This window comes from Serinus canaria, chromosome 4, assembly GCF_022539315.1.
Source record: "Serinus canaria isolate serCan28SL12 chromosome 4, serCan2020, whole genome shotgun sequence".
NCBI classification, from domain to species: Eukaryota; Metazoa; Chordata; class Aves; order Passeriformes; family Fringillidae; genus Serinus; species Serinus canaria.
The window spans coordinates 22,268,453-22,283,691 of NC_066317.1; the positions used below are offsets into that span (position 1 = coordinate 22,268,453).

General features: G+C 48.2%; 1 protein-coding gene across 4 annotated transcripts; it reads right to left on the reverse strand.

Moving 5' to 3' along the window:
* Positions 1-1,507: 1,507 nt before the first annotated feature.
* On the reverse strand, positions 1,508-13,905 carry LOC103826033 (alcohol dehydrogenase 1-like). 4 transcript variants are annotated; one of them, XM_050974215.1, is made up of 10 exons: positions 13,717-13,882; positions 12,694-12,792; positions 12,094-12,235; positions 11,909-11,996; positions 11,576-11,795; positions 11,188-11,448; positions 10,767-10,895; position 10,692; positions 10,320-10,458; positions 9,680-9,920 (listed from the first exon to the last, which is right to left on the reverse strand). In XM_050974215.1, the coding sequence occupies exons 1-10, from the start codon at positions 13,732-13,734 to the stop codon at positions 9,896-9,898; spliced, it is 1,122 nt and encodes a 373-aa protein (XP_050830172.1). In that variant the 5' UTR covers positions 13,735-13,882; the 3' UTR covers positions 9,680-9,895. The 4 variants fall into 4 exon arrangements, with proteins under 4 accessions (XP_050830170.1, XP_050830171.1, XP_009099537.3 ...); XM_050974213.1 differs by lacking the exons at positions 9,680-9,920; positions 10,320-10,458; position 10,692; ... (4 more) ...; positions 12,094-12,235; positions 12,694-12,792 and adding exons at positions 1,508-1,732; positions 2,132-2,270; positions 2,580-2,709; ... (3 more) ...; positions 4,124-4,265; positions 4,468-4,569 and having other exon boundaries at positions 13,717-13,905; XM_050974214.1 differs by lacking the exons at positions 9,680-9,920; positions 10,320-10,458; position 10,692; ... (3 more) ...; positions 11,909-11,996; positions 12,094-12,235 and adding exons at positions 1,508-1,732; positions 2,132-2,270; positions 2,580-2,709; ... (2 more) ...; positions 3,724-3,811; positions 4,124-4,265 and having other exon boundaries at positions 13,717-13,887.
* Between the last annotated feature and the right edge of the window lie 1,334 nt (positions 13,906-15,239).

The window sequence follows — 15,239 nt, forward strand, 5'->3', positions numbered from 1 at the left end:
GCTGATCTAATAAGTGCTGATTTTAATATGTTAATATTAAAATAACTGTGCAAGGGAAATTGGAAAGATGAAAGTGGTGAAAGAGTTGTGCTGTCACCTCCTTCTTTGCACTTGGCAGCATTTTCTTCTGGTTTGTATAAATGTCTTTGCTTTCAAATGTAATTATTTGGCCAGCTGTGAAGCAAGTGATGTTTTGGGAATCACGCAGAATTTGAGGAGCTCTCTTATTATCTGCTGATATTTGAAGTCCTGTCCAGTTAGTGATTGATGCCGAAGGGGCCGGAGGACCTCCGGGATCCAAGGCAGCATGCCCGGAGAGCAGGGACAGGTGACCACCAGGTGGCCCTGCTGTAGCAGAGAGCTCCTCAGTACTCAGAAGGGCTTATGCAATTTTTCATGTAGCAACAGTTCAAAAGAATGGGTGAAGTGCAAGTTACAATTTACTTTAGGCAGAATTTTTTTATAGTGATCAAACTTTTTTTTTATCTAGTTCTAGTTTTTTTTTTCCAAAAGGAAAAAACTATTATCTTTTGTCACAATCCTGCACAGATTTATGTGTTTATATTTGTTAGGTGCTTGGCAAATTGATTACATTTTTGAGACTTTTCTATTGTATAAAATTAAAACTGTGCAGATATATGTGCAATATTACGAAAACATTTTTCATTGGAAGTTCTTGGAATTTTCTCAGTAGGGAAGTGCTAGAACTCAGTTAATTAACCTTTATTGAATTATATTGGTGTTGACTCATTACCATCACTTATTGTCTTATGTTTAAAAATTAGTTAGGAGAATTATAGGTAACTTTATGTCATGGCAGAGTAATATGTGCAGAAAATACAAAAAATTGGTGGGATGGGATTACAGGATGGGATTTGTTTACCTTTGATAAGTTATTTGTGTATTCATGATATTCTGTGTAATTGCTGATTGTGCTAAGGGGTTGCCAGAAGTTCAAAGGGCTGTGGGATGTGGTAAGTGTTGCACAAAAGAGGTCAAAAGGCATGGTAGTGTTATGGGTCCAATGTTCAGCACTGAAAGAAGGATCCATTTAGCAGAACGACCATCTTGGAGTCACAATCCTGTTCTTTGGGGAATATTTTTATGGGTTGTACCATGATATACTGTGGGAATTGGTGTGGAAAATATATTAAAAGTACAATAGCATTTGCCAAAATCAAACAGCATCCGTGAATACTGTATGAGTGTTACATCATTATAAAAAAAGTTATCTACTGCTTTATGTAATGTGCTTCATAGGAGCAGCAGCAGGGGTGGTTTCCCTGCTGGGCTTTGCTTGGAAGCTGCAGCATTCACCTAGCTAAGACAGGGGCAAAGAGGAGAGGGCCCAATTCACTGAGGGAGATGAAGGTGGAAGGCAGCAGCACAGGAGGGGTAAAAGCCGTTGCTCACTGCTGAGAACACGGCTGTGGTAGAAGGGATGGGATGTGAGGGGGAGCTCCCCCTGTCCTCTGGAAACACTTTTGATTGAGAGCACTGCATGGGACGAGTTTGACAGAAACCTTTATTAGTAAAAACATTTTCCAGGGATTTTCTCCAGACACAGCAGAACCACCAGTGAGACCAGCACAGGTGAGTTCCTCATTCTCTTCTCCTGGTGCCCCACCAGGAAAGGTGCTGGTTGAGAAGGGCCCAGAGAGCATCTGCTGCGCTGGTCCCTCCACTCGGCTTCCTTGGCCGTGTCCTTCAGAAGAGCAGGACAGTGCGGATACTGAAACGTGGAAGGGAAGGGAGGGTTGGCTGCAGCTCGGGAGCAGGCAGTGTGGCAGGCAGGTGTGCCTGGGGACCAGCCACCTTCTTTGTCATCCAGCCTCTTCCTGACTGAGCTGCATGAGTGGGGCAGCCTTGCAATCCCTGCTGAGGGGAGCCCCTCAAGGGATAAGGCCACAGGATCTGTGTTGAGCTGATCCATGAGCAGGAGGGTTCCCTGTGCTGAGCATGGGCTCTTCCCTCTGGGATATGGCAGATCCTGCCAGCACTCAGCTGTGAGGCCCTGCTTCCTCAAAAGGCTCACGTGCTCTTTGGGAAGCCAGTGTTGTGGGCTCTGCCCGCTGGAATTTTAGGAGGAGGAGCTGAGGTTTGCTGAACCTCCTGCCGGTCAGGGTCTCACCTTTTTCCCGCACGTAACAACTCAAATCCCTCGTTCACTTTAGCGAATGGCAGCGTGTGCGTGATCAGCAAATCTGAATTGAATTTCTTCTCCAAATAGCCGGAAACTAATTTGGGGATACATTCCCTCGGCTTCCAGCCTAGAAACAGGAGAGAGGAGCTGCCTGAGTAATGGGAGAAAGGCAGCTGTGGTAAGGTAGTGTTACTGTCAGGGTCAGGACTGAGTGACCAGTGCTGGTGCCACACACTTGTGTGATGTTTTCTGCTCTTTAGGATGAGTGGGTTACGGTGCGGAACAAGTGGAGGATAATTTGCATGTTTAATGCTAATGTTCAATGCAGTGCTCTTCTTTAGTTGTCTTTTACTTGAAAAGCCTCTTCTAATATGGATTGTCAACTACCATGAAAAGAAAATCTGAAATATTAAGACTGTATTCTTCAATTCTCTACCTCCAAGCAGAGTCCCCTTCCAGGTGCGCCCAGTCAGCAGAAGTGTGGGATCAATGGAAATCTCTGAATCCTGTAGCCCAACCATCACACAGACACCAGTGCTCATATTGCAGGAAGCCAAGGCAGCAATCTGATGGGACAGGCAGGAGAATGAGAGGAAGCCCTAATTGGTTAGTCATGGCAGAGCTCTTTTTGTGTAACCACCTGCTCCTCCCTGGTAATCTGAAAAGACACATTCCCTCCTTGTGGAGCAGACCTGGATAGCTTGGGGCCTCTTTTAAGATTCATGCAATTTTCTGTCACAAAGGTATTCCCAGCAGTGCAGGCAGCCTGTGAGGAACTTCCCTTGGGGGTGATTTTAGTCCTGAGAGGAGACTGTGATGATCTGGCAGGGAGGACAGGTGCTGAAGTGCCACCTACCATGGTGTCTGCGTGCCCGAAGGCCTCAAAGGAGTAGTCCACGCCGTGCCTGGTCATCTCAGTGAGCACCTCCTGGATGGGCTTCTGGAAGTCTCGAGGGTTGATGCAGTCGGTGGCTCCCAGCTCCTTGGCCTTGGCAAACTTGTCCTTGTTGATGTCCACGCCAATGATGCGGGAAGCTCCAGCGGCCTTGCAGCCCATGACAACAGAGAGGCCAACTCCTCCGAGGCCAAAAACGGCACAGGTGGAGCCTGGTTTTACCTGCACAGATGGGAGCCTGTGAGTGTCCAGCAGTAAGAGGTGGAGGAGGAGGAGGAGAAGGTTTCTTTCGCACAGGATTGATGAGGTTGTGCGGGTGGATGTGTGGTACTGCACACGCCTGAATACCAACCTTGGCTGTGTTGATGGCAGCTCCATAGCCTGTGGAAAACCCACAGCCAAGCAAGCAGACTTTGTCCAGAGGTGCTGCAGCATCTATCTTGGCAACGCCGTATTCTGGGACCACGGTGTATTCTGCAAATGTGCTGACCCACAGGAAGTGATGGATCTGCTTCCCTTTGCAAGAGAAGCGGCTGGTCTTGTCCGGCAGCACGTTTTGAGGTTCAGAGAAACTGTGGGGGATAGGCAAGTATTTGTATTTGATTGTCTGAAGCACTGATGGGGGTGTCCGATTTGTCATAAAGTCAATCCCATGTGGGTGTAGGGGAAGGCAAAGTAAACGTACTGGAATTTCTGGCAGTAGTTGGATTCAGGATTCCGGCAGAAGCTGCATTCCCCACACTGAGGGATGGCAAGGGGAATCACTTTGTCTCCTGCAACAAAGTGAATCTCTGTTCGGTGCCTTTTGCTCCGCAGTCCCTGAGGGCATTGCCTGTTGAATCACCTCTCCTGAGCTTTATGATGGTAGAAACCTACCATGAACCCTTTGCTTTCCCTGTGTGGATGTATGCTCCAGGCCTCATCTGTCTATAGAGGGAACAGATTGGAAAACTGGACATGAGAGTCCAGTGCATAGTCTGCACTTATGTTTTTAACCAGTGACTCAGGAGCAGGGAATTTTCTGAGCTCTTGGCAGAGCTTTGACTCCTGAATCCTGGGCATGCATTTGAGTGTAGGTTGGTTACCTGGTTTCACCGAGGTCACTCCTTCTCCAATGCTTTCCACAATCCCAGCTCCTTCATGGCCAAGAATAACTGGGAATTCCACACCAGACAAAGAACCTTTCAAAGTGTGATCATCTGTGTGACAGATGCCTGTGGCCACAATCTGTTTCGAGAGGAAAGAGTAAATGGTGATTTCTAGAAATAGTCCAGCCACTGTTTATTTACTTTGTAGAAGGATTTTCCACAGAACTTCTCTGGGCACTTAAGTGGATGGGTGGACACTGATCACTTGATTACATCCACGCTACAGCCACAAGAACAGCACATGCCTCAAGGGTGAAAAAGTTATTGAAGTGTATTTTTACCTTGATCCGGACTTCCCCTGTCTTTGGGGGTGCAACTTCCACTTCTTCAATAGAGAGTGGTTTGCCTGGGGCCCAGGCAACAGCAGCCCTGCACCTGATAACCTAGAAACAACCGAGAGGAATACATTGCAGAGAAAGGTTCACCTTTGTCAACAGCTCAGGACAGTTGTCCTACAATCACCAAAGCCAGGGCTGCAAAACACGTGTCTCTGCACACTGCAGCACACACTTCTAGAGCTACAAAACTGCCCTGTGCTGTGTTCTGAGGATTGATGGTTGGGTGGGATTTGGTGGGAGAGCAAAAACATTGCAGTGCTCAGCTGTATGCGAAGTCAGTTCAGTAAACAGTGGTTTTGTGCGAAGTGTGAATTACAAAATGAAGTGACGGGTTCATCTGGTGTATGGGCAGATGTGACAGCAAGATGAGCGCTTCTGCAGCTTAAAGCAAGCAAGACAAAACTTTTCGTTTCAGTGAGCTGAAGGTATCCAAAAAGAGGTTACAAAACAGTCCCAGCCGGGCTGGCAACTGGATAATTTCTCTCCTTGCGAAAAGGATGATTTATCGCTCAAACCCTTCCCCAATCAACTCAAAGCAGTTTGGCATCAGCAAACTGGGGCTTGCAGCCTGAAAAGGGCATTGCCATAGGCAAGGTTGAGTGCAGGAGGTGAGCGGCTGAAGAGGGCACCACCGAAGAGCTGCGTTTGCTGCCAGAGCAGGAGCAAAGGGCGGGATTGAGCAGGAGGGGATTTTTGAGTGCAGCACAATTCCGTTTTCTGTCTCCCAAGCCGCTGGGCAGGACAGAGTGGGAATGCACTACCGAATGCAGGTCTGGACACGTGCAGGTGCCTGAGAGCAGAGTCTGGTGAAATTGACAGGAGTTTGGGAGAGGTGGGGGAGTAAGGTCAGGGGAAAGAGAGCACACGGAGTGGTGTGCAGGCAGAGCCTTTTGCAGCGGATTTGGCCAAGAGCAGGCCACGTCGGAAAGGAGGAGGGGAAGTGCCTTGTCCTTACTTTTCCCGCAGTGGCCATGTGGTCTTAGCAGAGCTGTGTCTGTCGTTGTCGCAGGCTGGAGGGAAGCTGCTGCCTCGGCGTGTTGCAGGATTCCCCAGGCGTGGAGCGGGAGCCCTCCCGGGGAGTCCGTGGAGAAGGCTGCTTTTAATGTGTGCTGCATGCTGGGCGGCACAGGGAGTGCTGAGGGGAGGAGCTGGAAAGCGGCGGGGCAGTCGACGGGAGAAGTCCTCCAGGTCGTCTTTTATCAGTGACTCTGCCCTTGGGTCATTCCCAACCCCCCCTGCCTCAAAGGCTCACAGAGCTCAGAAAGATTGGTTTGTTTTTTCGAGATGCTTCTGTCAGGTGTGGAGGGAGGAGATCTGCATGACTACTGGGGCTTCCTTGGCACCCCCTTTTTGCCATGTCAGAGCATTTGACCTAGTGGCCATTGACACCAAAGTATTTGCAAAAGGATTAAAAATTTGTAAAATTAAAATAAAACAAATCAAAATTGTATGGAATTGTGCTGTGGTGGATAAAAAAATGTGCTCTTGGGTTGAAGCATTACTGTCTTCTGTTCTCTTGGAGCTATTATCAGCATAACAGTAAGGGCTGAACGTATCAGAAGAGGTTTTCTTTTTCCCCAAGTACTCATTTACTTCACTCCAGTGTAACCAGGTTTGTAGGTGGGTTACTCACTCCACGCAGGCTTTTCAGGTCCTCCCAGAGCTGTTTTCTGCTGAGACATTGGACAAGGTGATGTATTGGCAGGGATTGGATGAGCGACAGCTTGTTGGAGGACCAGGCTGAGATAAGCAGCCCGAGTGTGATGTAACCCCCACAGTTAGAAAGGAATCTTCCTTCTGTGTGGCTGAAAAGACACTTTTGCAAACCTAAGTGGTGGGGGAATTTCCTAGAAGTCTGTCACTAATGACATAAACCCCTTTTTGGATCACTAGTGATTTAGAATGCTATAATGAGGAGAAGTTAGCTCTTTGGCTATTGAGAAATATGTGTATATATATATTTATATAGGTTTTCTTTGAGTCAAAAGGCATCTGTTGACGTTTGGATTAGCCAACTGGACTAGACATGTTTAGAAAAAAGTGTAGCATTCCTGAAAGAGGAGGGCATTGCTCTGTAGACTCAAGCTTGGCACATTCAGCTCTACAGTTGATTCACATGTCATTCAGAAAATCACAGAATGGCCTTGGTTAGATGGGACCTTAAAGATCATGTTGAGCCACCCCCCTGCCATGGGCAGGAGCACCTCTCACCAGAGGAAATTGCTCATAGCCACCTCTGAGTGGCATCAAATGTTGCCAGGGATGGGGCATCGGCCACTTCTCCTCAGCCTGTTCTACTGTCTCTACACTGTCACAGTAAAGAATTTCTTCCTAATATCTGATTAAACCTGCTGTATTTCATGCCTGTTATCCTAGCAGGTCACCCACCAGAGGTTGTGGACCAAGAATACATTTCTTCTCCAAGATTTTCAAGTACTTTCCTGTGTCTTTGCCGTGTAATCCTCACTGCACCCTGGAAGTGGGCTGATTTAAGTGCTCAGCCAAAACCAAAAATACTCTGTAGGCTGTTCAGACAGACCCACAATACAGAACTCCTGGAACACAGAGTAGTTGGCTTTGATTCCCATTCTGTCTGCTGCATTGCACGAGGGCTGGAAAGCAATTCCAGAGGACGAATGCTCTATGGCTGATATCCCATAGGGTTGGCAGTGTATGAAGCTGAAACCAACAAATTTCAGAAGTCCTGTAAGAAAGAATGAATTCATTCACCTGCTTTCTAGATAGCACTCCATACAGATGCCTTACGATTTCATCTCACACCTAAGGACATAAGAGTGCTGCTACTTGTGCTGGCACTTCATGGCTCTGAAGACGTGTCTAGTGTCTGCTGTTGAGCGTATGACCTACACAATGGTTGTAAAAAGATGTTTCAAATATGTACTGTTATTTTGCCTTAAAACATCCATGTGATGCTCTATTTCCCCAGACTTGCAAACCTCCCGCTTGTGTGAAATGAGAATTTCTGTCTGCCCTGCTTGCAGTTCTTAAGGGCCATGGGGAGTTGGCACCTCTGCAAAACATGTGAAATGCAGGTGATTATTGTAGGGAGCTGATACTGAGATCCTGTTGCTGTGCAGAGTTTTTGTATCTATTTCAGACAGGAGGTTGTTGTTGTTTTCTTGTTATCCAGGTAATCAAGGGAAATTAAGATCAAACTTGTATGTCAGCAGTCATGGCTTTAATGATTGACTTTTCAAAGGCCGATCCTTTCTATCTACATTTTACAATATATGCAACCCTGACTTGCTGTATAGAGTAATGTATTTGATAAGCTTTAATAGCTGATCTGTGAGGTCAGAATGCCAGGACACACAGGCACATGCCTCAAGGTGTTTGTCTTCACCTTTGTAGTCAGTTTTCTGTCCCCCTCTTTATGTTCTGGTTGTTTGCTGCCTGTATCAAAAAGGTGGGAAGACGGTAGAATATTTGACAGCAAGCTCTGTGGAACAGATGCTGAAATGCATTTATGAGGGCTAAGTACAAATCTTATCTTTCCTGGTGTCAGCATCAGGCTTCTGTGATTTTTACTTACCAGTCAGAGTCTGATATGAGTGCCCTTATTAATGACCCAGCATTGCATTTCTTTCCCCAGTGTAAGTGAGCACATGTTTCTGAGACAGTTTTTGCATTCTACTGTGAAGGACAAAATAGATCGTATCCTAGCACGATTTGTTAGCAGTATTGATAATTGACTATTCTAAAAGATGCCCTGGTGCTTTAATTTCCATAGGAAATGAAATATTGTGTGCCTCTTACAAAATGATAGCAGTGTGAGGCAAATGAAGTAAGGAAAGTGGGAGTTAGATTCACCCTGATATATTGTACCTAGCAGAGATATAGAAAACAATTCTGACAAAGATCTATTAAAATGAGCAATTGATTGTGTTCACCCTAGTGGGGGAGAATGGGTGAGAGGAAAATGTTAAAATAGACACCAGGACTCTTAGAGCAACTGCTGATTTTGGGTCCATGCTATCATAGAATGATGGAATATCTCAACTAGGGCGGGGACCCATTAGGACTATAGCCTTGGCTTTTTTCTTTTTTGCTCAGAACAAATTCCTTTGTCAGACTAGCTGTGGTGATAGTACATCCTACAGAATTTGTCTCTGCAATTTCATTGCAGAGGAGGAATTTTACTTTATGATTTCTGATAGCCTAGGTATAGCACTTCTAGCACCCAGAGTGAGTGAGTGTTGGGACACAAATGCACATGTAATGTCTCTTCCCCATTTCAGTCTGTACATTTCTCTGAGGTTGTTCCAGGATGAAAACTCGAGCAGGAGAAAAGACACCAGACTAAGATCAGGATCCAAAGAGGACCAATATGAATGAAAGAAGGAAAAATTAGGAGAGAATAGTACGGAGCAGAGTAATGACTCTATAGTAGATACCCATGGTGACATCCACATTATTTGTGTGCTCCTTGATTCTTGCCCAGAGACTCTTAACTGTGCCATTTCAGCTCCATAGATTCCAACCGTTCTATTCCATGCGGTGCCACCCCTCTGCCTCTTCTGCCCTGCCTTTCCTTTCTGAAGAGTCTGTAACCACCCAACAGGGCACTCCAGTCACAGGACTTGTCCCACCAGTTTCACTTATGCCAATGATAGCAAGTCCCTGGCACCGGGTGACAGCTTCCTGGTCACCATTGTTCCTTTCTCAAGCTCATTGGTAATGAAACATTTTCAGGAGTGGTACTTTGTGGCCAACACCTGTGAAGCCCATTGAGGGGTTCCCTTTCTGCTCCTTTCCTCACCTTTTGGCATACAATGCCACTGTTCATCCCTGGACAGCCTGGTATTTTCCGATTCTCTTTCCCAGACTAGTTTAAAGCTTGGTCAAAGAGCCCTGCTAGCTCCTTGGCTAGAACTCCTTTTCCCCTCTGAGAATGGCTGATCCTGTCAAGTGTCTGTAGCTGAGATGGTGAATGGATCACCCCACAGTCAAAACCGCAATATTTTTTTGCTTACACCAGCCTCGCAGCCATGCATTGACCCCGTGCATCTGCTTATTCTACCAGTATAATTCCTTGTTACCGACAGGTCAAGGAAATCATTCCCAGTCTTCCTGATCTGTGTACCAATTGTCCCAAGTCCCTGGAGTCTCTGTTGATTGAGTGCACTGTGTTAGATGAGTTAGTTTAAAAACTTTATTAGTAAAAGCATTTTCCTGGGAGAGACATCCTTTTATGCCCTGTCCGGGCACAGCAGGACCGGCAGTGAGACCAGCACAGGTGAGTTCCTCATTCTCTTCTCCTGGTGCCCCACCAGGAGAGGTGCTGGTTGAGAAGGGCCCAGAGAGCATCTGCTGCGCTGGTCCCTCCACTCGGCTTCCTTGGCCGTGTCCTTCAGAAGAGCAGGACAGTGCGGATACTGAAACGTGGAAGGGAAGGGAGGGTTGGCTGCAGCTCGGGAGCAGGCAGTGTGGCAGGCAGGTGTGCCTGGGGACCAGCCACCTTCTTTGTCATCCAGCCTCTTCCTGACTGAGCTGCATGAGCGGGGCAGCCTTGCAATCCCTGCTGAGGGGAGCCCCTCAAGGGATAAGGCCACAGGATCTGTGCTGAGCTGAACCATGAGCAGGAGGGTTCCCTGTGCTGAGCATGGGCTCTTCCCTCTGGGATATGGCAGATCCTGCCAGCACTCAGCTGTGAGGCCCTGCTTCCTCAAAAGGCTCACGTGCTCTTTGGGAAGCCAGTGTTGCAGGCTCTGCCTGCTGGAATTTTAGGAGGAGGAGCTGAGGTTTGCTGAACCTCCTGCTGGTCAGGGTCTCACCTTTTTCCCGCAAGTAACAACTCAAATCCCTCGTTCACTTTAGCGAATGGCAGCGTGTGCGTGATCAGCAAGTCTGAATTGAATTTCTTCTCCAAATAGCCGGAAACTAATTTGGGGATACATTCCCTCGGCTTCCAGCCTAGAAACAGGAGAGAGGACCTGCCTGAGTAATGGGAGAAAGGCAGTTGTGGTAAGGTAGTGCTACTGTCAGGGTCAGGACTGAGAGCCCAGTGCTGGTGCACACTCGTGTGAGATGTTTTCTGCTCTTTAGGATGAGTGGGTTACGGTGCAGAACAGGTGGGGGATTTTTTAGCATGTCTCATGATAATGTTCAATGCAGTTCTCCTCTTTAGTTGTCTTTTACTTGAAAACCCTCTTTTACTATGGATCGTCAAGTACCATGAAAGAAAATCTGCAATATTAAGACTGTATTCTTAGGTTCACTACCTCCAAGCGAGTCCCCTTCCAGGTACGCCCAGTCAGCAAAAGCGTGGGATTGATGGAAATCTCTGAATCCAGTTCTCCAGCCATCACACAGACACCAGTGCTCATATTGCAGGAAGCCAAGGCAGCAATCTGATGGGACAGGCAGGAGAATGAGAGGAAGCCCTAATGGGTTAGTCATGGCAGAGCTCTTTTTGTGAAATCTCCTGCTCCTCCCTGGTAATCTGAAAAGACACATTCCCTCCTTGTGGAGCAGACCTGGATAGCTTGGGGCCTCTTTTAAGATTCATGCAATTTTCTGTCACAAAGATATTCCCAGCAGTGCAGGCAGCCTGAGTGAGGAACTTCCCTTGGGGGTGATTTTAGTCCTGAGAGGAGGCTGTGATGATCTGGCAGGGAGGACAGGTGCTGAAGTGCCACCTACCATGGTGTCTGCGTGCCCGAAGGCCTCAAAGGAGTAGTCCACGCCGTGCCCGGTCATCTCAGTGAGCACCTCCTGGATGGGCTTCTGGAAGTCTCGAGGGTTGATGCAGTCGGTGGCTCCCAGCTCCTTGGCCTTGGCAAACTTGTCCTTGTTGATGTCCACGCCAATGATGCGGGAAGCTCCAGCTGCCTTGCAGCCCATGACAACAGAGAGGCCAACTCCTCCGAGGCCAAAAACGGCACAGGTGGAGCCTGGTTTTACCTGCACAGATGGGAGCCTGTGAGTCTCCAGCAGCAAGGGGAGGAGGAGGAGGAGAAGGTTTTTTTTGCACAGGATTGATGAGGTTGTGGGGGTGGCCATGTGGTGCTGAACACGCCTGAATACCAACCTTGGCTGTGTTGATGGCTGCTCCATAGCCTGTGGAAAATGCACAGCCAAACAAGCAGACTTTCTCCAGAGGTGCTGCAGCATCTATCTTGGCAACAGTGTATTCTGGGACCACGGTGTATTCTGCAAAGGCGCTGACCCACAGGAAGTGATGGATCTGCTTCCCTTTGCAAGAGAAGCGGCTGGTCTTGTCGGGCAGCAGGTTTTGAGATTCAGAGAAACTGTGGGGGATATGCAAGTATTTGTATTTGATTGTCTGAAGCACTGATGGGGGTGTCAGATTTGTCATAAAGTCAATCCCATGTGGTTGTAGGGGAAGGCAAAGTAAACGTACTGGAATTTCTGGCAGTAGTTGGATTCAGGATTCCGGCAGAAGCTGCATTCCCCACACTGAGGGATGGCAAGGGGAATCACTTTGTCTCCTGGAAGAAAGTAATATCTCATGTTAGGTGGTTCTGAGGATGCTGCCTGTGTGAGAGGTGATTTCTGGGCATGTGTTTATGTGTTTGTCTCAGTTACCTGGTTTCATAGAGGTCACTCCTTCTCCAACACTTTCCACAATTCCAGCTCCTTCATGGCCAGGGATAACTGGGAATTCTATTTTAGGAAAGAAGCCTTGCAGTAGGTGTGCATCTGTGTGACAGATGCCTGTGGCCACAATCTATTAGGAGAGGAACAAGCACATGTCCTGGTCTCTGTCTCACTCAGGTTGTGGGAAGCAATATTCTCAAGGGTGTTATGATGCCCCTCATTCAGTGCTGGCACTCTGTGGCAGCACACAGAGCCCAGGCTGGGCTTTCCCCTTCTGCTCACTCTGAATGCTCCATGTGGCTTTCCTCTGCACTGAGCTGGAGGTGGAAGTGGAGGGGAGGCCACAGTGTGGGAACCAGAGCCCTGTCCAGCAGAGCAAGGGCTGGAGGCAGGAATCCCTATGTGACAGCTTAGACAGGAATTAGTCTGAAAAGGAGCCCCTGGCAAATGGTGCATTTGAGCCAAGGCAGCTCTGGGCAGTGAAAGCCTCTTGGAGGACACAGATCCCTGAGTTTTACTGAAGGTATAACCACAAGAGGAGCAGTTCCCACAAGGAAGGAAGAAAAAGTTATTGAAATGTATTTTTACCTTGATCCGGACTTCCCCTGCCTTTGGGGGTGCAACTTCCACCTCCTCAACAGAGAGCTTGCCTGGGGCCCAGGCAACAGCAGCCCTGCACCTGATAACCTGGAAACAACCGAGAGGAATTCATGGCATGGGAACGTTTGCCTGTAGCACACGGCTGGGGGAAGTCATCCTGCAATCACCTGAACTCGAGGTGTCTAAACCTGGTGATGCTCAGCTGCACCTGAAACCAAGTGCTGTCCAATGAAGACTGGCGTAGTTTAGGGTCTGAGGGAACCCCATTTGTGGTTTGTGACCCAAAGAGGATCAGGTGTAACCTTAGAAAGTTACTGGGTACTGATGGCTATGGTGGATATATCATAATATCCCCATGTGTTACTGGCCAGACTGTGCTGTCATGAGGACTGCAGACCCTGCCCAGTGGAAATGGCCATGGAGAGCTTTGATGTCAGCCTTGTGACACTCTGGGCTGAAGGTGAGAGAGGGGGGTTATGGAATTGTCCCCACCTGATTGGCACCTGGATAACATTTTTCCATTACCAAGGTTTGATTTGTGTGTGCCCAGACTGGCACACACAAATCAAACCTTGGTAATGGAAAAAAAATGGCTCAGACCCTTCCCTGATCAACTCAAAGCAGTTTGGCATCAGCAAATTGGGGCTTGCAGCCTGAAAAGGGCATTGCCATGGGCAAGGTTGAGTGCAGGAGGTGAGCGGCTGAAGAGGGCACCACTGAAGAGCTGCGTTTGCTGCCAGAGCAGGAGCAAAGGGCGGGATTGAGCAGGAGGAGATTTTTGATGTCCGCTGGGCAGGACAGAGTGGGAATGCACTACCGAATGCAGGTCTGGACACGTGCAGGTGCCTGAGAGCAGAGTCTGGTGAAATTGACAGGAGTTTGGGAGAGGTGGGGGAGTAATGTCAGGGGAAAGAGAGCACACGGAGTGGTGTGCAGGCTGAGCCTTTTGCAGCGGATTTGGCCAAGAGCAGGCCACGTCGGAAAGGAGGAGGGGATGTGCCTTGTCCTTACTTTTCCCGCAGTGGCCATGTGGTCTTAGCAGAGCTGTGTCTGTCGCTGTCGCAGGCTGGAGGGAAGCTGCTGCCTCGGCGTTTTGCAGGATCCCCCAGGCGTGGAGCGGGAACAGTCCCGGGGCGTCTCTGGAGAACGCTGGTTAACGTGTGCTGCATGCTGGGCGGCATCCAACAGGGAGTGCTGAGGGGAGGAGCTGGATAGCGGCAGGGAGGTGGATGGGAGCTGAAGTCCTCCAGGGCGGCTTTTATCAGTGACTCTGCACTTGGGGCATTCCCTGCCCTCCCAGCCTGAAAGGCTCAGAGCACTCAGAAAGATTGGTTTGTTTCTTCCAGATGCTTCTGGCAGGTGTGGAGGGAGGAGATCTGCAGGACTGCTGGGGCTTCCTTGGCACCCCTTTTTCCAGGTCGGAGCATTTGACCTAGTGGCCATTTGCACCATTGTATTTGCAAAAGGATTAAAAATTAAAAAAACCCCAAATCCAAATTAAGACAGTGAAGATGTGGTGTGGTGGAGAAAGACACATAGTTCTCTGGGTTGAAGCTTTACTTTCTGTGATATTGCAGCCCTTTTCAGCATAGCAGTAAGGGGAACGTGTTTCAAGAAAGGATTTTTTTTTTCCAAGGACATGTTTGCTTCACTCCTGTGTAGCCAGGTTTGTTGGTTCACACCCCCTGGGCTCTTCAGGTTCCCCCAGAGCTGTTTTCTGCTGAGGCATCGGAGAAAGTGAAGTGTAGGAGAGATAGGATGAGCGAGAGCTTATTGGAAGACCAGGCTAAGTTGAGCACTGTGTGTGTCTGGGAACTGTTTCTGTGTTTGGGAAGATATCAGCCCCACATTTATGTGTTCAGTGGACTTCCTGCAGAGGTTTGTGTTGGTGCTTGCTATTGAATTTCCCACCCGTTTTTCATGGGCTGAGGGGGAGGTTGGAAGCAGCTGCAGGACTCAGAGTTGGCCGGCCAAGGCCCCAGGTCTCAAGTTCCCTAACCTATCTCCAGCTCCAGGGACACAGCCCAGCTGCTCCTTCCTGCCCCAGCAGCTCTCTGAGCTCTTGCACAGAGCATGGCCACCCTGTGGTGTGACAGTGGTCCCCGTCACATGGATGTGCTGCTTGGCATTCAGTTCTTCAGCCCAGCTGGTCAACCCAGCCTCTAGGTGAAGACATGCTCCTGTCTTGGAGGTGAGCATCTGGCTTTAGAGCAGACATGCACTTTTGGATCACTTCTGTCTGTATTTTAGGTAAACAGGGATGTTTAGCAGTTTTTCCCAAGAAATTTCTACTTTTTCATACATTTGTTTGCACACCTCTGGAGCTTCAATCAGACAATGAACAATGATGATGTATAAATTCCCACGAATAAGGAATTTTAGAATGATGTTGTAAATATTTTCAGTATTCAGACTGGTCAACCTGTTGCATTTAAAAATAAATAAATCTATCTTTACTTTGAGTATGATTTGTGTATGTTGTTAGAGCAAAAAATAAATTCACTTGTCCAGAGCAATTTTTTTCACTTGTCCAA